At 41.2% G+C, this 26804-nt stretch overlaps 1 protein-coding gene across 1 annotated transcript in view; it reads right to left on the bottom strand.

The window, feature by feature from the left end:
- Nucleotides 1-22260: 22260 nt before the first annotated feature.
- Nucleotides 22261-26804, bottom strand: part of LOC124796008 (protein BANP-like) — a 186362-nt gene continuing 181818 nt past the window's right edge. Inside the window, exon 8 of the mRNA XM_047260094.1 lies at nt 22261-23001. Coding sequence (XP_047116050.1) covers nt 22744-23001 — 258 coding nt within the window. The 3' untranslated portion in view covers nt 22261-22743. The remainder of the gene's footprint in view (nt 23002-26804) is intronic.

Genomic DNA, 26804 nt, shown 5'->3' with positions numbered 1-26804 from the left:
GATAAAGAAAGAACCGAAAGAAACTTCTGAAGTAGAATCGGAACACATCGATCCTGTAGAACAAAACAGTATAAAAATTTTAAGTATGAACGACTTATTTGAACAATTAACCAAACAAATTGCAGGACAGAATGAGCAACTTCAAAATCAAGTCGGCAATCAGGTTAATCAGCTTAAAACACATGTTGATCAGCAGCTCAAAACACAGGGACACCAGCTCAAAACGCAAAATGAGCAGCTTAAAACACACGTTGACGAGCAGCTCAAAACACAGAATGAACAGCTCAAAACACACGTTAACGAGCAACTCAAAACACAGGTGGATCAAATTAAAGCACAGGTCGAAGGACAGGGAATTAAAATTAGTAAACAGATAGAACAGGTAGAACAAAAAGTGGGTAATTTAAGTTCTGTGGTAAATACTCTGAAATTTGAAATTGATACCATTAACAAAAATATGGATACTATGCAGGAGGAAATTGGTAACATTAATAGTAGATTCGATGTTGAAATCCTCAACATCCAAGAGAAAGTAGAACCTCTGGTTGAAACTAAGATAGACGAAAAAGTTTTCGGTCTTAAAACTGAGATCGTAAACAAATGTCAACACGGGATATCGCAATTGAAAAAGGTAGTTTCAGACACTGAAAGTAATTTAAGTAAAAAAGTATCCGAATGTGTTCAAAATTGTGAACAAAATACTACGAAAATTCAAGGCAAAATTTTCGATCTGGAGAGCAAGATTAAAGATAGGCCTGGTGTTGTCTGTAATGGCACACCAATTACGAAGCTGTTAGAAGGCGAGGAACGCTTCGATCCAGCCAAGAAACATAACGGGTGGCATCCGTTAGATTTTATCAAAAATTGCGAGTATTTCCTGAGCACTTGTCTGATCAGGAAAAGATAAACGTAGTAATTAGCGCCTTAGCAGGTGACGCTAAGCGCTGGGGAAAAAATTTAAATACCGAACGAATGACGTTCGAAGAATTCAGGCAAAGATTTACGGAAGAATATTGGTCTGAACAAAAGCAGGACCATTTATGGCGCGAGTTTATCATGGCCAAACAGCATGATAACCGGGGCAGAAATTCTTTGAAAGATTTCTGTGAGTATTGGTACCGAAAATTGACACACTTAAGAGGTAGAAGATCAGATTCGGAAATTATCTGGGAGCTATATAAAAAGCTTCCGGAGGATTCAATAAGGTATGTAGGAAGCAATCATCGCAGCTTCCAAGCATTTCTCGAAAGAGTCGAAGACGAAGATCATTGGCGCGAAAGTCGTGCCAATTACCAAAAATTTTGTAACCGTAATAACCGACACAATGACGAACGAAATGACGGCGATGGATTTCGCGTCAATGTAATACAGAGAGGAAGAGGCAGAGGAAGAGGCAGAGGAAATAATCCAGGTCGCGGTAGAGGGTATACCGCGCAAAATAATAACGACGCGGGAAACTAATTTCCGCGAACGTTGCGGGCCAAACGGAAGCGGACAATATATACCGGCCCCGATTCAAGAAAAGATACCGGACCGACCGTAATGTAATAAGGCAGGCTAGGGACGAGCATGGAACGCCGCGACGTGTTGTGGCGAAACAAGCGTCAGGTGCGAGCCAGAATGAATCATCGCTGCCGCACAGAGCGCTACATGTTAACAGGCGAGTGGAGCATCAGAGGGCAACGGCCCAGCCTAGCCGAACATCTGTTCGGAAAGAAGCCGCCGGCAATACGGCAGCAGGAGGTACGAACGTAGCAGTCAGAGCTAATGAAAATTTTACGAGTGATAATTCCGTGGCAAAGGAAACAATAAATGAAACTGTGAATACACAGAGAGGTGCGGTTAGCAGTGTTTGCAATGAGATAAAAGGCGATAATGAACTAGCAGAAGTAACTGATTGGCGTGTGCAGATCGACGATCTGTACAAGGGCCTAAAGCAATGTGAGTGGGAGGATTTTAAAAGGGAGTATGAGGCGAAGAAATTAGTTGGTGGAAATAGAGATAGTAGGGACGTCCATAAAGTGACGTGGCCCGAATTGGAAGGGGAGAGAATAAATAGCGCCGCGCAAAGTACGCGTGCCGCCAATAGGATGCAGATTAATGGTAGGAAGGATTTGGAGAATGAAATCCTCAGCATTGACGAAGAAATAACTTCTGCTAACAGTCCGCCAATAGTACAAGCTGCTACCGAGAGGCACCGTGGGGAAGGGGTAGATGATTACCTGAAAGTAATTAAAGTCCACGAGGATTACACCGAATATGAAGTCACAGTGGATGTGAATAAAGCTGAGGATGAGGCCGTTTTGCCAAAAGAGGAGATTGAATTAAAATCTAAGCCTGACGACAATACAGAGGAAGAACTTAGTGCCTGTCTCAGAAAAGCTTTTATGTTAGAACCTGAAAGCGATCCGGAATGGTCGGATTCCGACGATAGTTCAGATGATGAAAGATACGTAAATACAGACGAAAATGAATGTACTAGCGCTCCCTATTGTGCAAAAGTAGCGTACTTAAGTGAATCCGATGTTGAGGAAGAGAGTAGTGATGACTCTAGTGAAGATGAATTTTCAGGTGTAAAGGAAAAGGAATATACTTTTACTGAAAGAGGGTATGAGAAAATCAGTGAAAATAATAGGGATGCAGTTAATTGCGGTATTGTACCTAATGAGGAAGAAACTTCAAAGCAAAATCCAGACGTTGAGACCGAACAAAGAAAGAAAGAACCACCAGATGACTCAGGGTTTATTTCGCAAAGAGTTCAGGTAATTAATGACTTTGAACTCCCGGAACCCAAGAAACGGCCAGATATATGTGAAGTGAATGTTAAAAGCATATCTTGGGACGATGTTATTGTCGACCCGGATTTGCTCAAGGAAGACCACGGTAATGAAAAACATTCGACAGTTAAACAAACTATAATACCAATTGAAATTTATAACGTGGAACTGCAAGTACTTCTTGATACTGGGTCTCAGATAAGTGCAATTTCTCAGTCATTTTTCGAACATATTTGTGATAAGCCTGGGCTAGTAATTATGTCAGTGACAGGTGTAAAAATTGTTGGTGCAACTGGTAAGGCTAGCAAGCCGGTAAAGAACCAGATTTTGGTTGAATTTAGTATAAAAGGACAAAACTTTGAACATGATTTCTTGGTTGTGCCAGACTTGAGTACTGAAATGATTTTGGGGATAGATTGGTTGGATAAAGAAAAAGTTATTATTGACTGTAGCCAGGGAGTGATCAAAATAAATAGTACGTTTAGGAATTTGGAATTAAATTTTGAGGAAAGTGGGAAAGTGTTTGATTCAGAAATCGATTCTTTGTTGTTGGAGATCGACCAAGGGAATGATGGGTTGACAAACAAGTACGAGGTGTACCATGTCCAAAGAATATTAAATGAGAGTGACAAGCAGGGGCAGGAATTTAAGGTAATGGTGGAAAATTTAGAGGGAATATCTCCCAAACAGAAAGCAGAATTACTTGAAATTTTAGATAGTAACCGCCCCGTATTTTCGGACAAACCTGGCCTAGTTAAAAATTTTGAATACCAGATTGAGACCATAGAGCATAAACCTTTCTTCGTAAGACCGTTTTCGATACCCATATCAAAGAGGCAGGTTTATGTCGGATTTTGAGAATGTCATGAACACATTACATCATGAAACTACAGGATTTCCACCGGAAGAAATTTTGTTGGGCAGAAGTAGTAAAAGTTTAATTGAAGAAAAACTAGAGTTTCCACCTTGTACAAGTTTGGAATTGGATCAAAAGAAAGAATTGGTGATAAAAAGGGCAAAGCAAAAAGCTGAATCTAGATCTAAAAGACACAATAAAAATTTAAAAGTTCCAAAATTTAAAATTGGAGATTATGTTCTTTTAAAAACCCACGAAAAGTCTAGTGAACTAAACCATGAAATTTCAAAATTTAAATATATTTATAATGGACCATATATAATACAGAATATTCCACACGACAATGCTTACTACCTGATCTACCCAAAATCCAAAAGACCTTTAGGCGTAAGAAATATTGTGGACCTGAAACTGTATGTACCTAGGAACGAGTAAATGTGCTGTATCTTATGCTGAACCCAAGTTATTCTAAATGTATCTAATCTTGGTAAATGTCTGTATACCCTTGAAAGTGTGCTAATGTAGTTATGTGAGTTTCAGATTACCAATTGTACTGTAACTGTAAAAATGTATGGAGAAAAGGACTGAAAAGAAAGGATAAATGCTATCAGCCAGATAAAAGATGGGACTGTCAAAATGAAAATGGGCAGTGTAAGAACCATAATATGAAGAACTGCCAAATACCAATGAGGGCAGATAAATAATCGATGGAAAATTGTAAATGTGATCCTGGAGATGTCACAATATGAAGTGAAAAGGACTGCCCAAATCCGCATAATAGGCAGCAAATATGTGTAATTAATTTTCGGAATATATGTGTGTGTGTTTTGTTTAGTAAGTAAGAAAATGGACTGCTATTCAAAGCAAGCAGCGACAAATTATCTTATAGTGTATACCAAATATGAAATTGTTTTTGGTAGTTAAATGTTTGTATTCCAGAATTTTAAATTATTTCTTTGAGAAATTTAGAAAACTAATGATTAAATTGCTAATTTTAGTGAGGTTATGAGGGGAAGTTGGACTGTGCAAAAGGCACTGGAGTAAATGACAAGTAGTTATTCTTGAAGTGTTTAAAAAGTGTAAAACTTTATACAGTAAGTAAAAGGAAATATGTAGTGTAAATCTATTTGGACAATTAAGTAAAGATTCGGAACCACTGTATAATTGTAAGATTTAGTGTTCCCATAAAATTTGGACTTAAGAAAATTTTCTGGAAACAGGGGCATGTGTAACGAGAATTATATATATCATAATTTTTTTCTTTATGAATTTAGATAAATTAATAATAGCAATGTGTTGAATTTCTTTTTCGATTCTTTTCGTGTCATGTTAAAGAAACTGTGAGCAACTTTTGAAACGAATATTATTATTTATGTTAGATTTCAAATAATGTGGTAATCAAAGTGAAGTGTATTTAATGTTAAAACTATTGTAAGATGTGAAAATTGTAATTTATACACTTGGTCCATACGTAGGTAATGCATTAGGATATGTGTAGTAGAAAACCTGTGGTGAATACCCTACCTGTAGGGGAGCGGGAAAAGGTGGAGGCAGGCGAGGCGGGAAAACGCACACTGGCGCGGTTCGGCACAACGGGCTCAGTAAGTCAGTCGGAGGCGAGCAACAGTCGGAAGTACACGTACTGTACCGAGGAGGCTACCCAGGAAAAGTGGATTCCATTGAGCCTCGGATGAACCGATTCCGACGACTACTTGGCATGGCTATATTCTGAGGCACAAAATTGGAAAAAATTACGACGCTAAGAAGATGGAAAGGGCCGATGTTGTGTGAGCCTTAGCCGTGTTTGTATGTGTGCCGTGCTGCCCACTATCTCGCTGCCCGCCATCCGCCGCACCGACTTGCACAGGTCAAACATTTATTTCATCTTTAGAAGTGTATCTGTGTGGACCAGTGTCAAAACTGTTTCTAATGGTTTAATAATAACGTGACTTTTACCAGAATTGCTTTAGCCATGACTTAACCTGATCACTGACCTAGACAGGATCCTTACCTCGTATTGTGCAATCCGAGTATCCTAAACTGAAAGTTTAATGTTTGTGTTAATGAAAATTATCAGCAGATTAATCTATGCCATAAAGGGACCTAAAGTTCTGTGTGTTGTTGCAAATGTTGGTAAAGAACAAAAGAGTTTTTTTTTTTAATTGAGTTAGCGATGTTATTTAATTAATTTGAGACAGAAATAATGACAGTTAAATAATTCAGAAGTGAGACAAAAGAGTAGTTATCCAGAGATTGATAAATTTTGTGTGTTAATTTGCCTTCAGTACTTAACAGTTTCAGTATAACCACTATAACAGTTTTAGGGCCCCCCCCCTTTTTTCTCTTATCCATTCGTTTAAACCTTGATGCGTACTGATCAGATTTGACTAGTAAAGCTAAATTCTATATTAATCCTAAATGTATTAGTGTTTTTCCATCATTCATAGTGATATTGTGTGTGTACTTTCAAGATTGTCGACGCTAGGGCAATCTATGCCCGATTTCAGCCTGCTCAACATACAAAATGTAGTTCGTAGTAATCATTGCTGTGTGGTGTTGTGTAAATTTAGTTCGTACAAATTAGTACAAAAAGAGAAAACTTTAGTTCAGTGGATTTTTCTGGTTCCAAACTTTGCCATATAACGCAACTTTACTACGTGTAGTTATGCTTGTACATGCATCCACTTGCGCAAGGAAAAACTCACTCATTGCCTAAGTAGGCTGGCGACCGAATTGTTAATTATAGGTAGCATCTACTGTGTGTACTTCTTGTCCATGCGAAAGAGCAATTATACTTTACATTTGCTTGATGCATCACTGTAGTTATTGACTGAAGATAAGTCCGATCTTGCTTCTATTAGGTACACGCGGTCAACTAATGTACTAAAATCCTTGTTTATAAGGTGAAGCCCGTGAACTTATTACAGTACAGGCTTTATATAGCTAACCTACGTCCGAGCAGGAAGGTAGTGTTACACAGTGTCAAGAGTCACAGCACCCATCTTGCAGGTAATTTTTTCATTTCTAATTCTTCAGTTAAAGTGTGATATATTCTTTCAATGGCATCTGGCAAGCATGGGCAATTTTACACACTTTCAATCAGTGATCCTCCATGACCGTTTTGTGCGCTTTTGCAAAGATTTCTGGGGTAATGACACATCTTGGCCGACCACTGCGCGGATCATCATCTAAACTCTCCGTGCCAAATTTAAACTCATTTTTCCACTTGGAATCAGTTGAATATGAAGGAGCAGAGTCCCCCAGTGTATTCTGGAAATCGGCATGAATGTCCTTTGCTTTCATATTTTCTTTACGAAGTACTTAATACTGCTCGAATCTCGATTTTTTTCCACTTTCGAAAATCACTACACGCGAACAACTACAGAGCTATGTGACCACCACACCTCTCTTCCAAGAGCACTGACGTGGCACATGTTTACATACAAAAGTCCAAAGAATATCACGTGAACAACTCATTGCGCTAGCGCTGACCTCTTGTGGTGATTCTGAGAAGTTTTCAAACCACCCTCATAGAAAAAATTATAAAATGCAAATAATGGATCTTTCCTTTAGATAATAATGCATAGAAATTGTTGCAATATTGCTTCAAGAAAACAGAATGACAATGTTTCAGGTTGACTGATTTCAAAAACGTTGAAATGATTGCATTGGTTGCAGCACTGTATACATTGTTGTTGTTCCTTAAGTCAATTTTATACATGTAGTCACCTATATCTGACCGCAAATTTTCCACAAATGGGCTTTAGTGCAACTTTTACAACTGCACTGCGCTTTGTTCTATGTGTTTGAAGTTTTCTGAAAACATCATTGTCTGAATCTATTCACATACAGATCAAGTGATACCATGATATGACTGCACAATCAGAAAAAATTCAGGAGCACCCTTAGCTTGATTCACTTCTAAAGATTCTTTTACGGTTTTGAAAGGCATTTTTATTTAGGGTGCTGCAACTCTCGTGGCTCTATTTTCCCACTATGGCTTGTATGTCAGCATAAGGTGCTAACAAAGTACTATGACAAAACTTGTGAGACGCTGTTCGTGTCACTGCCAAAAATTCTTTCTAACCAGTTAGCAAATTTAATATCGCATAGTGATTTTCGCACAACATTTCTGGGTGCACTGTGCATTTACTTTACCCATGTTAAGTTTTAAAACAATATCTAGTAAAGTCAAAAACACCACATTAACACCGTCAACGGTAGGTATGCACAATGCATGCTGGCTGCAGATTTATTAATACTAGAATGTATAACTATACATGAACGAAGACAGAATACCATGTATTATAAACGTTTAGTGATATAAATTTGGGAGCTATTAGATGTTACAAATTGATCTGATGAAACGGTTAGGTTCAGCTACTTATGGTATTACGGTTATTGCAAATTTTGTTGATAAATATATCAGTAAAGTGGCCTACTATGTCCATTTTCGTTCACTGCTTTCATGTGGCATCATATTCATTGCAAAAAAGCGTGTAATCAGAATAATAGCTCGAGTCCCCCCAACACCACCTGGCGTACATTTATTTAAGGAACTCAGGATATTCACCATGCCTTCACAATACATATAATCACCTAAGAAACTTGTTACGAATAACCCATAACAATTCAAATGTAACAGCAAAGTGCATAGCTACAACATTGAAAGAAAGGATGAATTTCACTATTCTCAGTTAAATTTGACTTTGGTACAGAAAGGGGTGAATTATGCTGCCACAAAAAATCTTTGATCATTTGCCATATAGCATTAAAAGTCCGACAGATAACCAACAAAAACAGTTAAAAATAAATTAAAAGAATTTTAGAATGTCAGCTTCTTCCGCTCAACAGATGAATTTCTAGATTTGAAGCAGTAACTGTAATAAAATCAATTTTTATATATATTTTGCACAGAAAACTTACGGTAAACTGACACATTCCACATCACTATGAAATGTCGTATTCATGATCTACCGGTATGGGATAAGTATTAATGTAATCTAATAAATGAAATAGTGCTATTTTCAGTACGCTGAATGGCTCAAGTGATTTTTTAGAAGTAATTTTACCATAAAACCACCCCAATACATTAAAAATCTACCAGAATTCCCACTAGCCAGGTCCTCGAAACCACCAGATTTAGTCGGAAGCCAACTAACTTGGCAGCACTGGCATAGTGACAACACTCAAATGTAAGGCCAGTATTACACTATCAAATTTCTTTGTCAAAGATTTGATCAAAGATGTGATCAAATATTCCGTCAAATATATTTGACAAAGATCTTCGACGTAGCGCTAGAACGAGTATTACACTGTCATCAAATTTTTGGTCAAAGTTCAAGATGGCTGACAACAACTTGTTATTAACCGCAGCAGTTGCACGTACCGCAATTGCATTGTGTGCACATGCGGAAAAGAAGTGGAGGAAAAAAAGGAACCATACATACGAGGTTGACAGTCTTAAATTCCTGGGATTACAATTTGATAATAAATTTAGTTGGGAGGAGCACACCACAGAACTGCAGAAACACCTTAACAAATCTGTATTTGCAATTCGAGTGTTAATAGCAGACACAGGCAACATAAAAATGAAAAAGCTTTCATACTTCCATTCCATAATGTCATATGGGATAATATTTTGGGGTAAATCTTCAAGTCAAAAAAACGTTTTCAGAATCCAAAAGTGTGTAATATGTATTATTTGTGGAGTAAATTCACGGACGTCCTGCAGAAACCTCTTCAAAGAACTGGGCATACTAACTACTGCCTCTCAGTATATTTACTCCTTAATGAAATTTGTCCTAAATAATATATCTCTTTTTCCAACAAACAACTCTGTTCAAACATACAATACCACGAACAAAAATGATCTGAACAAGGACTTAAAAGCACTTACTTTAGTTCAAAAATGGGTCCACTACTCAGGAACACTCATCTTCAATAATTTGCCAGCAAACAAAAAAATTTAGTTACAAATAAAGATCAATTTAAAAGGAGCCTGAAAGACTTACTAGTGGCCAACTCATTCTACTCCACTGACGAAATTTTTAATAGAAACAAATGATGTATTTATTCATACTAATTGACATGTTCCACATCCACGAGGATCTCCTCAGCACGGATCTATGGAACGAAAAACTAATCTAATCTGGGTGAAGCCGTGGGTTTTACGACGACATGATAAAAGCATTCAACAAAACTTGTTACATGAGCTTGCAGTGGATGACGTCAAGTCGTACATCAATTACTTAAGAATGGATGAGCATACATTTCTGTATGTGTTCAGTGATGTGTATCCTCATATCACAAAGCATAATATTCACTTAACAACTGCCCATCTTCAAAAGACAGGCTCACTGTAACACTCCGATTCCTTGCCACAGGAGAGGGTTATGTTAGGTTAGGTTAGGTCAGGTCAAGTCTCCAATCTTCTTAATCTATTTTTGTATTCAGGGTGCCTCACGTTCTAAAGCGCCTCATCAGCTTCATACAACTCTATTAATTTTGTAGCTGTCGGCACACACCAATTGTATTTACCGGCAATGTTTATAAAAACACTACAGACGACAGAACGCTACAGCGATGCTAGCGCTCCATAGTCCATGTGGTAACATGTCACATTGCAGTGAAGTGTGAACAGAAGACAGCGATTTCTTTGATCAAATCTACAGCGAGGCCCTACATTTGATCAAATATTGGACGACATTTGACAAAGTCCCTATTATACCATCAAATATCTTTGACAAAGATATTGGACAAAGAAATTTGATAGTGTTGTAGCGACGCTGCAGCGCGCTAATTCAAGCTCGCCCGTGTGTGTGTGTGCTGTGCGCGTGTGTCAGTGCAGTGGTGTGCGGTCGCAATTACTTTACGCGACGTTGGTGTAGTTCCGCGCCAGCCTCTAGAGGCGCTGTGTTTTCTATCTTTTATATACGTTCGGTTTATTGTTATTATTCCTTGTTTTTTTTGAGTGTGTAGTAGTTCCTTGCCTCCTGACTTGTGTGGACGAGTACTGTTTCCTCTGCTAATTACGGAAGTTTTCCGAGGATTAAGGATACTCTGTATAGGCCGGAAGCAAATTTTATAGCTCCGATCTGTCCATGCATGCCGGGCGTCGCAAGATACGCGCTCGCAATAAAGTCATTGTTACTCAACTGAAGGTCTTCATTTTTCCGAATCACGTTAAGCAAAGGTCGGACAGCCACCAGTTTAGCTGTACCCGACAAGTGGTGACCCCGACGTGATCCAAGCAGAGACCGACGTGATTAAGAAGAAGCAGCCGTGAGCTACGTAAGTAACGAGCACATAATGACCGAACAGCAGGCCGTCTCCAGGATTGCAGTCCGTTTGCCGCCGTTCTGGCCCGACAACCCGGTACTCTGGTTCGCGCAGGAAGAGGCAAGTTTTAGCTGCGCTGGAATAACGGTCGAAGCAACTAAATTTGCGCTGATTGTGAGCCAACTCGACCAACGTTATGCAGCCGAGGTGCAGGACATAATCACAGCACCGCCCGAGGCTGGAGCTTATGCCAGGCTAAAATCAGAGATGATTCGACGGGTGGCCGCGTCACAAGAGGACCGGATACGTCAGGTTCTGACACAGGAAGAAATTGGCGACAGGAAGCCTTCTCAATACCTGCGACATCTACGCAGCAAAGTTGACACCGTTACTGTGCCAGACAGTCTGCTCAGAACACTGTGGAGCAGTAGGTTGCCGCCGCAAATAAAAGCCATAATCGCCTCACAAACGGACATGCCGCTGGATGACGTGGCGCAGCTAGCAGACCGGATTCAGGACGCGATCACACCGGCTCCGGTCAGCGCAGTCGCGGCGTTGGACAACAGTGCAAACAGTACCGCGTCTGTAGCACGAGCCGACCATGATTCTCTCGCTGCCAAGGTTGAGCTTTTGTGCACCCAGGTCAGTGCGCTGCTGGCACGTGACGACGACAATAATAGAAGAAGCCGATACAGACGGCGGCGTTCGAGAAGCAGATCTTCCGGCGGTACTACCACTCCGCAAGGCGAGGTACCGTTGTGCTGGTACCACCGACGATTCGGCGATCAGGCAAGGAAGTGCACATCGCCATGCTCGCACCCAAACGCCACCGGCGGTCGACAATAGGCGCAACCGACTGCCAGTTATCCTCCAAGCGCCTGTTCGTTACCGATAGGAGTTCCGGCGTTAAGTTTTTAATAGACACGGGGTCGGACCTGAGTGTCATACCACGAACAGCCATACATCGTTGCCGGCCGCCAACTGCCTTCCGTCTGACGGCTGCCAACAATTCTTCCATCGCAACATATGGCACACAGAGGATGGAGCATAATCTCGGCCTACGTCGCGCGTACGGGTGGAATTTTACAGTGGCTGACGTCACGGAGGCGATCGTCGGGGCTGATCTTCTCGCACACTACCACCTGCTGCCGGACGTCGCGAACGCACGCTTGGTAGACAGCGTCACTGGCTTAGCAGTCACGGGTTTCCGTCGCGACACCGCAACGCACAGTGCCAAGTTGGTCCATGCTACGGAGGGTGAGTACACTGAATTACTGCTTAACTATCCGAACTTGACCAGGCCGCCCGGCGCTCCCAGGTTCATACCACATGACACGGTGCATCACATTCAAACGACGGATGGTCCCCCAGTAGCATGCCGACCTAGGCGTCTCGCTCCGGACCGATTGAAGATAGCGAAGGCAGAATTTGACGCCATGATTCGCGAGGGCATAATGCGGCCATCTAAGAGCCCGTGGTCCTCCGCATTACATCTTGTTCCGAAGAAGGGTGGAGCTTGGCGCCCATGCGGTGACTACCGTGCGCTTAACGCGCGAACAGTGCCGGACAGATATCCCGTTCCGTTACTGAGGGATTATAATCACGCTTTACATGGTGCCACGGTGTTCACAGTTCTGGACTGCGCTAAAGCGTATACACAGATTCCGGTGGCCAATGACGACATTCCAAAGACTGCAATAATAACGCCTTTCGGTTTGTTTGAAAGCAAATTTATGACTTTCGGTTTACGCAATGCCGCTCAGACCTGGCAAAGGTTTATAGACTCGGTTCTCCAGGGGCTGCCGTTCTGTTTCGCCTACCTGGACGATGTGTTAGTGTTCTCTGCTGACCACGATCGACACCGACAACATCTGCGAGAGATTTTCGAGCGGTTGGAGCGTTACGGTGTCGTCTTGAACGTGGACAAGTGTGTTTTTGGGCAGTCAGAGGTGACATTTCTTGGCCATAAGATTTCTGCTGAAGGCTCTCTTCCTCTGTCCGAGAAGGTGGACGCTATCTTGCAGCTACCCCGACCAACTACGATCAAAGAATTACGTCGTTTTTTGGGGATGCTCAATTTTTATCGACGACACCTTCCTCACGCTGCGGAGCTGCAGGAACCTTTGACGGCGGCATTATCGGGCCCTAAAGTAAATAGCAAGTCTCTGATACAGTGGACAGAGGACATGTGTTCTGCGTTCGAGGCAACAAAGAGGAGCATGGCCGACGCGGCGCTTCTCGCACACCCACGGCTCGACGCGCCATTAGCAATTGTGGTAGATGCGAGCCAGACGGCGATCGGTGCCGCGTTACAACAATGGTCCGACAACGCATGGCAGCCACTGGCGTATTATTCCCACAAGCTTTCGCCTGCACAGAGAAAATGGAGCACATATGACCGTGAGCTCCTGGCAGTATACCAGGCAGTGAAATATTTTCGCCCCCAAGTGGAAGCGCGAACTTTCACGATATATACAGACCACAAGCCACTCACGTTCGCCTTCCGTCGGAATAGTGTCAACTGCTCTCCCCGTCAATTTCATCACCTTGAGTTCGTGGCCCAGTTTACTACCGACATTAGACATATTTCTGGGATCGACAACATTGTTGCGGATTGCCTTTCACGGATCAGCAGTGTTTCCAGTACCATAGACTTTCCTGCACTGGCACAGGCACAGAGAGACGACGAAGAACTCCTTGCCTATGTCAAAGACACGGCTTCCGCATTGCAACTGAAACTCGTTGATGTTCCGGGGGAAGATACACAGCTATACTGCGACGTTTCTCGCGGCCGACCTCGTCCCTTTCTGACGCCGGCTTTTAGAAGACAAGCCTTTGATATAGTACATGGATTGTGCCATCCCGGGGTACGCCCGACATTCCGCCTAGTATCGCAACGTTTCGTGTGGCCAGGCATGCAAAAAGACTGCCGCGAATGGGTCCAATCTTGTCTTCAGTGCCAACGCTGCAAGATTAACCGCCATGTACACGCACCGATCGGCGATTTTCCGGATACCACCGCCCGCTTTGCCCACGTTCATTTAGATGTAGTCGGACCACTTCCACCTTCGAACGGGCAAAGATATCTGTTTACAATGATCGACCGTTTTACACGTTGGCCGGAGGCAGTGCCGGTGGATAATATCACAGCACACACATTAGCTTCCGCTTTTGCAATGACTTGGTTGGCAAGATTTGGATGCCCACTACATATTACCACTGACCGCGGACGGCAATTTGAATCAGACCTGTTCTCACAGCTGGCCAAGTTTTGTGGTTACACCCACCATAAGACCACACGTTATCACCCAGCAAGCAACGGAATGATCGAACGCTGGCACCGTTGTTTGAAGGCCGCGCTGATGTGCCACGAAGAAACCTGGACAACCGCACTACCAGTGGTCTTGTTAGGCTTACGGACGACTTTCAAACCAGACCTGGGGTCGTCAGCGGCAGAACTGGTTTATGGAGAAACACTGCGCCTTCCTGGTGACTTTGTAGACGCTGATGCCACAGAGACAGTGTCTACGGGCCAGCCGGATTTCTTGCGACGATTGAGGGACCATGTATCAAAGATTCGCCCTCCGAAAGCCACACGTCATGGCAAGCCGCCCACTTTCGTGCACCAGGACCTGGAACAATGTCGTCACGTCATGCTCCGCACTGAGGGCGTTAAACCGCCTCTACAAGCTCCTTATTCTGGTCCATATGAAGTGCTACGGCGCGGTGCCCACACCATGGATATCCTAGTGAACGGCAAAACTACGAATGTCGCGTTGAATCGGGTTAAACCTGCGTATGTTTTTCCTGACACCCCACTAGCGGCACCTCGTCGCAGGCATTCACCTACCGCTGTTCCAGACACTGACGCCACATCTCCGGCGCCGGCTCTTCAACATCCGCCGCCCAACGCAGCACAACATCCACCTCCTGACGTTGTTCCTCCTCCTCCTCCTCCGACGAGGACGACCCGTTCTGGACGTCGGGTGCACTTTCCGGCGCGGTATCTCGACGCCGACGCTCCGCTTCCGCCCGGGGGGCTGATGTAGCGACGCTGCAGCGCGCTAATTCAAGCTCGCCCGTGTGTGTGTGTGCTGTGCGCGTGTGTCAGTGCAGTGGTGTGCGGTCGCAATTACTTTACGCGACGTTGGTGTAGTTCCGCGCCAGCCTCTAGAGGCGCTGTGTTTTCTATCTTTTATATACGTTCGGTTTATTGTTATTATTCCTTGTTTTTTTTGAGTGTGTAGTAGTTCCTTGCCTCCTGACTTGTGTGGACGAGTACTGTTTCCTCTGCTAATTACGGAAGTTTTCCGAGGATTAAGGATACTCTGTATAGGCCGGAAGCAAATTTTATAGCTCCGATCTGTCCATGCATGCCGGGCGTCGCAAGATACGCGCTCGCAATAAAGTCATTGTTACTCAACTGAAGGTCTTCATTTTTCCGAATCACGTTAAGCAAAGGTCGGACAGCCACCAGTTTAGCTGTACCCGACAGTGTAATACCGGCCTAAGTCATAAGTCCAAACAGAGCACAAAACGGAGCAATACGAATATACGTTCTACAAAATGCACAGGAAGGAGGAAAATGTATACTCAATAACATGTCTTGCGCGATTTCCTGATTTCTACAAACTCCGAGAAATATGCTCATCAAAAAGGCTAATAATCAAAAGATTTACACAACTGACAAAAACTGGAATGATGAGTTTTCAAAACAACTATTTTAGGTTCGATGGCCATTAGCTAAAATCAGGAGAAATAATGGAATAATCGGGAGACTCCCACCTAAATCAGGAGAGTTGGCAGGTATGTACTATCAGTTGTCAAAAGATGGGTATTTCCGGATTCAGAACACACGCGCGATGGAGAAGGGTTTAATGAGATGAGCCCCCTCGTCTTAAAGAGTGAAGAAGAACAGAAACATGGGAAAAGCAGGGCAGCGAGGCGTAACTTGCGCGATCCTCCCTCTACACTGGGAAAAAAAAAAAACAGTGGAAAGTTTCCACAATGAACGCCAAAACCTGACATTAGAAAAGGATACGTAACATCAAGTTGCACAAGGGTATTTCGAAAATGCTAAAGCCACAAGGCTGATTATAGCCATCTTCCCCATGTTACTGAGAGCGAAAGATTTGCTGCATACAGTGCAATATGCGTTGAGTTCTGACATCTTGTCGGCCTTGATGCCCTCAAAGCTCCAGTCATTCTGCATTGAATTTCACCGTTCTTGTTTCACCGTGATATACTACTGTAACATTGTTAGAGTTGCCACATGACTGAGGATGGAAAGTTGTTTGTTGACAACATTCCTGCAACAATCCAAAGCTGGTGCATCTTCGAAGGCGAGATACCGCGCAAAAAATAATTTTCCCAATGAGCCATTGGTATTTCCGGCGGATTTTTTGATACCTGCTGTTCCTGCCTTTGCGCAGGCCCAACCTTGAGATTGCCCCCGCAGAATGCGAGAATAAAAAACAGCATCCCTCAAGCCTCAAAAACACTCCGAGTTATCGAAACAAGATTTTGATAAATGATAGCATAGAAATATCTATTTTTCTGCATGATAAGCATGTGGAATTTTCTTATCTAGCCTACAGTGTTATATGAGTAACTGTAGGCTTATGTAACTCAATGCGTAATTCTTTTAAGTCTTTGATAGCTGCTGAAATGAGAATTCGTGTGGCTTTGCAACAAGATAAGTTAAAAAATTGCACATTTGTTTTTACGCCGAAAATTAGATTTTTCATACACTTTTGACCTGAACTGATGACATTTCCTCATTTCAGGATTCTGTCAAAACTGCAAGAGCATTTGAATGTTAGCAAGGTGAAATTGTGGAAACTCCATGCTGTTTTGCCAAAGGAAGTAAATTTTAACAAGAAAACAAGAGAACTGCAGCTGTTACTCGAAATTCACCACTTCTGATGAGTGGTTTCCAAGAGACAGCAAGTTTCAGTTGCTACAAATATAATGAAGGGCCTAGACCAATGACCACATTGAAAAATATACAGTTGTACCGTGAAATACCTTGCTTGTGAAAATTGAGACATGAACATTACACAAACAAGAATGTAAAAACTAGTGCGCATAAAGAGACAGCTGAAAACTGTCTAGGCAGCTTTCCAACTGTGGCCCACAGTGTTGTTACAAAAACTAAGCTACAAAATTTGAAATGAAGTTCCAGAAAAAAAATTCTTCATTTACGTGACCAAATTGTCTGCAGCTGCTTTATAACTGAAGATATTTTAAATCTGTCTTTGCACCTACAGTACAAGGAACAATAGTGCCACATGAGGAAATATATAAGAAAAAACTTGCAATCAGACGGCATTTCCTGACGTGAACAAAAATCTTAAGTACTACATCAATATCTCTTGCAATGAACTGTTTTAGATGGAGAAGGCAAGCCAAATGGTGTACATGTTTTATTAAGTCCAGTGATGTTATTTTATTTCAAACACATTTGATGACAAAAATACACATTTTGGAGTTGCAAGACAAATTTAAAATACCTATCACTGATTTCAGAAATAACCTCAGAAAAAATAGGCCTCTTGAAAAAAACTTATAAGGCGAAGAAGAGTTATGTAAACCAACGCTATAAGTGACTGCCAATAAAATGTCGGTTCTACTATGTTCATTATTGTTGGTTATTACCCAATGTGTTATGTCTATTATTTTACAGTTACTGTGTGATTTTCCTTTCGAGAAATATACGAGTACAGAGTGTACAAACCGCCAACGACTGCCACAACTTTCTCTTTTTACTGTCCATACTTTCTAATACATAACTTACTTTTGAAGTGCCAAAATGTAATAAAATAAATAAATTATCTATAAAACACCATGCTATACAACACACTTGTGGTGAGACAGTCACAATTCCTGAAATCCATCACCCGTGGCTTCTGAACAGCTGAGGAGAACCGCAGTCCTGGGTCCGTGAATAAACCACTGAATTGTGACACACACACACACACAGACCAGGTCTGCGAGCAGATCAGTGAGACTAGATCTGACAGGCAGGGCCTGCACATTAGTGGGAAATGACAGGCTTCAGATTGTCGCCTGCTCCATTACATACACCCACAGAAATGGCCTGTGGTTTTCACCCATTGCGGAAATCTACTCATGTGGCCAGCTATTCACAAGTCACGGACTGCATGTTGATGAAATGAGAGTGTGCTGATCAATCTATGCAACAGATAACTTGTGTGAATACTCTGAGAATCAATAATAACGTGTGTAGGTAGCAACTAACTGTAAAGATGATCACTGAGCTGCAGACAGGCATTTAGAAAAGATAATCATACTCCCACAAATAAATTTTCGGCCATAGCCTTTGTCAGAAAATGAGAGCACACACACATTCACAAAATCCCTCACACACAACTGAAGCAAACATGAGCGCCATCTCTGGCCACTGTGTCTACGGTCTCTCAGAATCAGATCCAAACAAACTACTCCTCACGCCTCCCTGCCTATCGTCGGTAACTGCTACGCAGCGGGCATGAAGTGGTGGCAGCTCTGACTGCAAGCTGTGGGGAGTGGTAGGTAGGGGGGGAAAGCGACAGGAATGAGGGAGTAGGGAAGTGATGCATGTACTCAGCTGCACCCAGCCAGTGATGATGCACAACATCTCAATAAACAAATCATTTAATTTCATCTACTGATATTTTTCCAGTGTTTTTTTATCTTTTCTTTTTTCCAAATTTCCCTGATATGTTTGAAATTTCCTGATTTCCAGAACTTGTGGCAACCCTGATAGCTTAGGCTTATTTCACATCAACCCAGCAGCCGACAAGCAGTTATTATTGCCGGGCCGACACGGGACCTACCGCCTCTTCATACGTACCCAACAGCAGCACGGCATGTCAAGTTGTCATTCCTTGCCTTGTGCACATTCAGTTGACTTCGACTACAAATGGAGCACGACCAGCTATTGGTATCTCTAGTACAGACACTTGGAAACCACAAGAAGAAAGAGTGCATTGGTTCCATCCACTCAATATGAGAAGAGACGAAGTTGGTATTTTCTTCGTTCATTTTGAGGAATTAAGGGGAGATGAAGATAAGTTTTATAAATTATTTTCGGATGAGTTTACGAACTTTAGACGATCTACATGCACGAATGAAGAGTTCCATTCAGTGCCTTAATACATCCTTCTGAGAATGTATCCAGCCTATACAAATGTTGGCAATTACAATCATGTGCGTGGGAAAGAAAACAATAGCTAAAATTAAAAAAAAATATATTATCCTAAGCGATGTGCTTTTTTCTGATCACCTTAAAAAATTAAAACACTGGTTAAAGCATTTCCACAATCAGTAAAAGAGTCAGATGTGTGTGCCAACCTATTTGGTCTCTGCATTATGAATGTATGCCTCTTCGAATGGTTCAAATGACCCTGAGCACTATGGGACTTAACATCTGAGCTCATCAGTCCCCTAGAACTTAGAACTACTTAAACCTAACTAACATAAGAACATCACACACATCCATGCCCGAGGCAGGATTCGAACCTTTGACTGTAGTGGTCGTGCAGTTCCAGACTGAAACACCTAGAACCGCTTGACCACACTGGCCAGCGAATATATGCCTCTACCCACCAAAGATGACTTTGAAAAGATTGCTGGAAAATTTGAGCAAAGAGCAAATTTTCCTCACTGCATTGGAGCTGTAGATGGAAAGTACATTCAGATTGTCCATCCATGATCCATGTAACTCAATGTACTACAATTACAAAGGATATTCATCTATAGTGTTGATGGCTGTGGCTGACTCTGATTATAGCTTTATCTACGTAGATATCAGCAGTTATAGCAAAGAGAGAGGCTGTACTATATTTAAAGAATGTTCTTGTGGAAAATCACTGATTGAAAAAAAAACTAGTAATTCCCGAGGACAGGTGCCTTCGTGGTACAGTAAGTCCAAAGGTACCTATTTTTTTTATTCGTGATGAAGCGTTTGGACTGCATCAACACCTTCTACGACCATACTCTGGGAACCACTTAACAGTTGCTAAAAGTATGTTCAATTATCGCCTGTCAAGAGCCCGGAGTTACATAGAATGTTCATTCGGGATACCGACTAATAAATGGAGGATTTTCCACAGAGCTATAAATTTAAAACCTGATTATGCTCTTGACATTGTCAGGGTGTGTGTTGTTTTGCACAATACCATTGTTAAAAAAGAAGGCTACAGCCCCTAGGATACTCTGTCCATAACTGGACTTGAAAGTATAACAAAAAGTGAATTTGTACGTGGGGGAATTTCTCCCAATAATGTACGAAAATTGATGAAGCATTATTTTATGACACCTGAGGGATCTGTGAAATGACAATTATCTAAAATTTAATGTGCCACTGATGTAAAAAAAAAAAAAAAAAAGTATTTAAGGTAAAAAATAAACATTTGTACTTACCATAGTCATCTCTGTCTTTGTCACGCACCTGTTCAAAGCCTTCGTTCAGTTCTTTGCAACCCTTGATCCATGCATTCCTTGTTTGTATTCTGTCCTCATAAGTACCTAAGTCTTGTCCCACAAAACTGGTTGTTCCTGAACTAATGTTATAAGGATTTCGTGACACGGAAGACCAATGTCGAGAACAGACTGACCCACCAACAAAGCAAAACAGAACTGGCCAGCAAACGGTAGTTGTTAGGTATATGTTTAGCGCTCTACTGTTCTGCATGCCCCACCACCTGTGTCGGTATTTCTGCACGACACCACAATCGGGCTGACGCAGTGTGGGCCACCAGCATCCCACAGCCTCGGCCCGGCTGTTGTTTAGCCGTCCACGTCGTCTGTCGGCCATGTGTGAAATGTCCCATAGGCGCATCACCCTCACAACTGGCACCGTCTGCCTGGCGCCAGGTAGATGTGAAATAAGCCTTATACAAGACAATGCCAAAGGTCTTGCTGCAGTGGTAACACCAGTTCCCGTCAGATCACCGAAGTTCAACATTGTCGGGCTTGGCCAGCACTTGGATGGGCCACCGTCCGGCTCTGCTGAGTGCTGCTGGCAAGCAGGGTGTACTCATCCCTTGTGAGGCCAATTGAGGAGCTACTTGATCAAGAAGTAGAGGCACCAGTCACAAAAACTGATAACAGCTGGAAGTGTGGTGTGCTGATCACATGCCCCTACGTATGCGCATCAGGTTACAACTTAGAGCTGAGGATGACATGGTGGACAGTAAGTATCGTTGGCCCTTCATGGCCTGTTCGGACTGAGTTTGTTTTTATATAGCACAACAGATAAAAAAGGACAAAATTTACATGTTTGGTGTAATACTATAATTTGTCAAATGCAGAAAAGAAAAATTAAATGCTAAAGAGCAAAACTTTTACGAATTTTAAGAATTATCCTAACAGTATTTCATTGGTGCACGTACTGAACAGTACTGGAAATGTTTTTGTGGCACACCTGCACTTTTTTGCAAAGAAATTTGGAGGAATATGGATCTGATATGAACTACCCTGGAATCTCAATCAAATGACAGATACTGTGCAAACCAGACACTGAAATCTGAATCTCTCTGTCATAGTGATTATCAATATGTAATTTGGTCTAACATTTTGAGCTGTTCACTTCAACAGATGATTCTTCACTACTCCATTCATCCAAGCATGAGACTGGAGATATCTGTCTTACTTAATTTGATAATGCAGCACCACTCTTAGCAGTATTTGTCAATTCTCAGATGCTTATAAAACTAGTTAATTAACTAGATAAATGAAGCCTGTAAGTTGCTTTCTGTGTCACTTTGGTAAAAGAGCAAGCTCTTGTGCTACGAATGTGAATTACTAGATTATTATTAGATTAGCACCTTGCTGAACAACTGACATGAATAAAATTATAAAAAAATCAACCTTTTCGTCTGCAGAAAACAATAAATCAACAAAACTGATATTAAAATAATAACAAAGTTTTCTTGAGTGCAGAAAGTAACTTAATGAACATTGTGATGCGAAAGCTGGAAATAAAATTAATATTGCATATTATGTGTAGTACAATAGATCAGTAGAATAAATACTATACATGCACACAAAATCAAATCAGGAACAAAGAAACAATTTAAAAAATTGAAGCCTAAATGGCTTGTAACGCCAAAGCCTCTTTGTCTCAATATCAAATACACATTGAAACTAAAGGCAGAATTGAAGTTTACTTCCAAGGATGTGAATATCACTAACAATCTTTTCTTTTTGATGGCATAAATATTGTTGAATTTTAGCTTCACTGAGACAGCAAATAGAAAATCCACAAAAATTTCAAAGTGCAAGTAAATCGCTACAATTACACATATTTATTCAATCAATTTATAAAAACCGTCAAAGCAACAATAATCAATTCCTTAATGTAACAACAGGCATGGGTCATAAAGAGAATGAAACATTGCAAACATTTATTATAAATCAAAGTGTAAACATGGAATACCTACATACAATTCAAATGTACATTATAAAAATACAGTTTCACACTTGAGAGGTTTGATGAACTAGTATACGTTTTCTCCCTTTTGTGTTCATTTCATTATTGTAAATAATACTCCACACTGATGGTTGCCACTTGTATTTTTTACTTAAATATAGTTTTTGCACGGAACAGATCAATGCTTGTTAAACAGTGTGTCAATGGCTGTTAAGAAAAATGTAGTATCTGTCAGTCATAATTAGGAATTAAAAACTGAAAAAAAAAACAGCTGTTTTCTTTGCCTGCAATGAATGAAACAATAGAAACTCTTCCCATTAGATACACTGAATGTTTAAGGAGACTTCCCCTCTATTTTCATTTAATGTCCATAGGTGATGTTCCTTTCTGCTCTACTCAGGGACTATATAACACGAACCACTCTTTTTAATTATGTTTTCGGAGTTTTCTTCTTCACTTTCAGCTTGCAATAATTGTGCTGCTCCCATTGATATATCTTGTGCTTCAAGAAAATTTGGGTTATTTCTTGCAATTTCTGCAACATCAAGAGTGACGTTACCACTAGATGTTACTATAGTCAATGGTGGACTATCATCAGTGGGTACATCTGATTCTTCAGTTTCAAGAATATGAGAACTTTCATGAAGAACCTGGAAGGGAAAAGAGGCATCACAACAGAGAAACATTTGATGAATTACTAGAGACATTGTTGTTTCATTGAATTCTACACTCACATACATATTTTTAGAATAGTTGACAGTGCAATAAAATCGGTGGTTTGTGGACGAAGAGCCCACGAAATAAATTACTTGTATTTCTAGTATCATGCGTTGGTAACATCTCACGATGTCACTGCAAAATGTGGAGGTTTATGCTTGCAGTGCCCAAAATATTTGGTAATGCTACATGTGGCCCCTGGGTCATTCCAAATATCATTGAATTCTACACTCACATACATATTTTTAGAATAGTTGACAGTGCAATAAAATCGGTGGTTTGTGGACGAAGAGCCCACGAAATAAATTACTTGTATTTCTAGTATCATGCGTTGGTAACATCTCACGATGTCACTGCAAAATGTGGAGGTTTATGCTTGCAGTGCCCAAAGTATTTGGTAATGCTACATGTGGCCCCTGGGTCATTCCAAATATCAAACATATTAGGACACATGGCAGTCTTGGCTGGATATGGGTTTGGAACACCTTGTGTTACTGAGATTAGGCAGGTCAAGGCTGCCAAGCTTCACATACTTTCATTTTCTGTGGGAACCAATTCATCCTGAATGATACATAGAAACTAAATAATTCATGAATATAACAAAATATTTGTCTATTGGTGGTCAGTCTGTCGCTAGTCAGTCTATAGGTCTCCAGTACTAGCTCCACACACTGCCTCTGAAACTATTGTGGAAAAAAGCCTCACTTAAGAGGACTTAACCTCAAAAGAGGAACACGACAGCAATTGTAAAACTGCACACCAGTACCCACACAGAACTACGTGCAGGCAGTGTAGCAAAAGTATCCAGAAGGTGAGTGTGGAATGCCACAAAGTTAATGGGCCAACACTTCAAACCACTCTTCTTCTTCTTTTTCCTGGCCTTATCACGTGTCTTCACAGGGACAAGCATTTTAATCTGAACTTAGCAATGTTACTCATAGAGAGAGGCAGGATGCCCTTATTGTTGCAATCATCCACCACCACCCTTCTTCCAGGACGGAATTTGTGTATCCCAAGTATCTGTCTCTAGTGTTATTCCATTTGAAAGTGTGAGAATGTGTTCACAGCATTTGCAAATCAAGTAATTGAGGTGGGAAATGGGAAACATTCCAGTATTTACCTAGCTGGATGTGAAAAACCACACTCAGACTGGCCAGCACACCAGCCTTCATCATTAAACCACCAGGCGGATTTGATATGGGACCAGCATACCTCCCCAAATCCTAGAAGCACCATGCTAACACGAGAGTTGACATTTCAATCAACAACCCCAGGATTTTGCTAATATTCTATACTGTAAACTCTGGACATATTTTGGCAAGTACAAGTTGTCATGATGGTGAAACACTGTGTGTCATGGAAAGCAGGTATCTAGGTTTCACGGAGATTCTGATGATGGTACAAGTCTCTTATGCTGATGGGGTGTATTGTTGTTAAGGTAAACCTATCTCACACATTGTGTTATATTTGCCTCAGATATGTTACTTGTGCTACTGAGATGAATTCTTCAAATTCTTGCCCAACCAATTCTTTGAAGGAAGGCTGTACCATTAGTAGCTATCAACATCCTACTATCCTACTGATGAGTGCTCTGTAAGGTAGCCCTTAATAATGTTACAGAAAGAAATCTGAAAGCACCTTTTACACAATGGGAACAGCTGGTTAAGGCATGTTTCAGTTTGTGAAAAGGCAACATATAATTTAATAAATAAAACTGTACTCATAGAAATGTTCATCTCCCAACAACCCACCAGACTCCAAACAGCAAAGTTGTTTGGGGAATGTGTCAGGTCCACTAAAACACAAGAGGACATGATAAGAGATAAATGATATAAAAAATAATGAAATTGATATATAAGGAACTGATCTGGTTACCACACCAAATGGACTTAAAAACGAAGTTCCTTAAGGCATAACACATCTAAAAATATCATAGCCTCAGATTTGATGAGCAGATAGTGTGTGTGTACTCAAGTTATACAAGGCTTTTGGGTGGTCAGGGTTGGAGCATGGGTGCACAGTATATAGATCAGCAAGGCTTACTTGTCTGAAAATTAATAACACTTCCCACCATAAAGAGATTAGTGTACCTGTGGGATCTGTCACATACCCAACCTCTACTAAGAGGTGAGGGGGCTGCCTTGGTGACAACTCCACTTGGAACTTTGAGTGTATCGATTATTGACTGATCCACGATCACTAGTATTTAGTATGGTTGAGTGCCAACTGATGGAAATGGCATTCACAAAATGCTCAAATATGACAAAGCCACTTGGGAACCACAATACCTAGCGGCATTTGGAATGGATCATCAAGTCAACACCATTCTGCATGCTGAAGATGCTCAGAATGATTTTAAAACTAGTAAATTACAAAAGGTAAAGTACCCCCCCACCACCACCAAAAAAATATGTTTTCACAATATTACTCTACACCATCTGAAAGCAGAGCAATATATGCATTTTTTTAACTAAAGGATCTAAATATGCAGACAACATTCACAGTTCTGTAGTTTTTCTGAATGTAATCTCAGTACCTGATTGCCAAATGAATTCACTCCCTATGACACTCTGTGATGCCTGATCTTGAGGGCAACAGATCAAACGAAGAAACTTCTCTCTTTATTGACTCCCAAAGTGTACTTTAAGCTACCTGACAAGGGGAGGCCAGGACAGTGGGATCACGGATTTACCTCAGACTTTGTACACATTTAGCACACAATTAAAGCAACATAATGTGCAAGCAATAAAAGGTGCACTACTCTGGGAATTCCAAAAAATTGCAAGTTTTACGAATCTATTATGTAACTTATGTACCCGTGCATGGATGCGGGATGTTAGAGTTAATGGTGGTCTAGCAGTTAACACTTGAGCTTCATAAAACGAACATGTATGAGGCAATGGTTCGACTCTCGCTTAAACCATAATTTTTGTAGTACAAGAGTAAATTCTGTGATATTCAAAAACTTCGCACCTACACTATTTGTTCTTGCTATGTTAGTAACATCTCACCGCTACACAGTTAACTGCCAAATGGGACTAACCTCTCTGTCTGCAGCTCGAAGTGTCGAAGTGCAAAGTAGTTGGTTGGTAGGTTGGTTTGTGAGGGTTGAAGGGGCCAGACTTCAAAGGCCATTGGTCTCTGTAAAGTAGTTCTCCGGACCTTACCAGATTGCATTTGTATAAAGGGATATTACCCATCACGACAGGCATACATTTTCAAGAAAACTCTGTATGTTTCTACATTTACTTGTCAATAATTATAATATATTTATTCTAATAATTACATCTAATTAAAATAGCTGTTGTTGCTGTGGTCTTCAGTTCAAAGACTGGTTTGATGTAACTCTCCAAGTCAGTCTACCCTGTGCAACAAGCCTCTTCATCTCCAAGTAACTACTACGACCTTCATCCCTCTGCTCTTAATGTACTTACTATATTCATCTCTTGGTCTCCCTCTATCATTTTTACCCCCCCCCCCCCCCCACCTCCCTCCCCGTTTCCCTCCAGTATTAAATTGGTGACTCCTTGATGCCTCAGAATGTATCCTACCAACTGATCCCTTCCTTTAGTCAGGTTGTACCACAAATTTCTCTTATCCTCAATTCTATTCAGTACCACCTCATTAGTTACGTGATCTACCCATTTAATCTTCAGCATTCTTCTTTAGCACCACATTTTAAAAGCTTCTATTCTCTTCTTGTCTAAACTGTTTATCATCTATGTTTCACTTCCAT

Source organism: Schistocerca piceifrons, chromosome 1 (assembly GCF_021461385.2).
Source record: "Schistocerca piceifrons isolate TAMUIC-IGC-003096 chromosome 1, iqSchPice1.1, whole genome shotgun sequence".
Taxonomy (NCBI): Eukaryota; Metazoa; Arthropoda; class Insecta; order Orthoptera; family Acrididae; genus Schistocerca; species Schistocerca piceifrons.
Note: the sequence above shows the minus strand (reverse complement) of the source record. Positions and strands in the feature narration are given on the sequence as shown.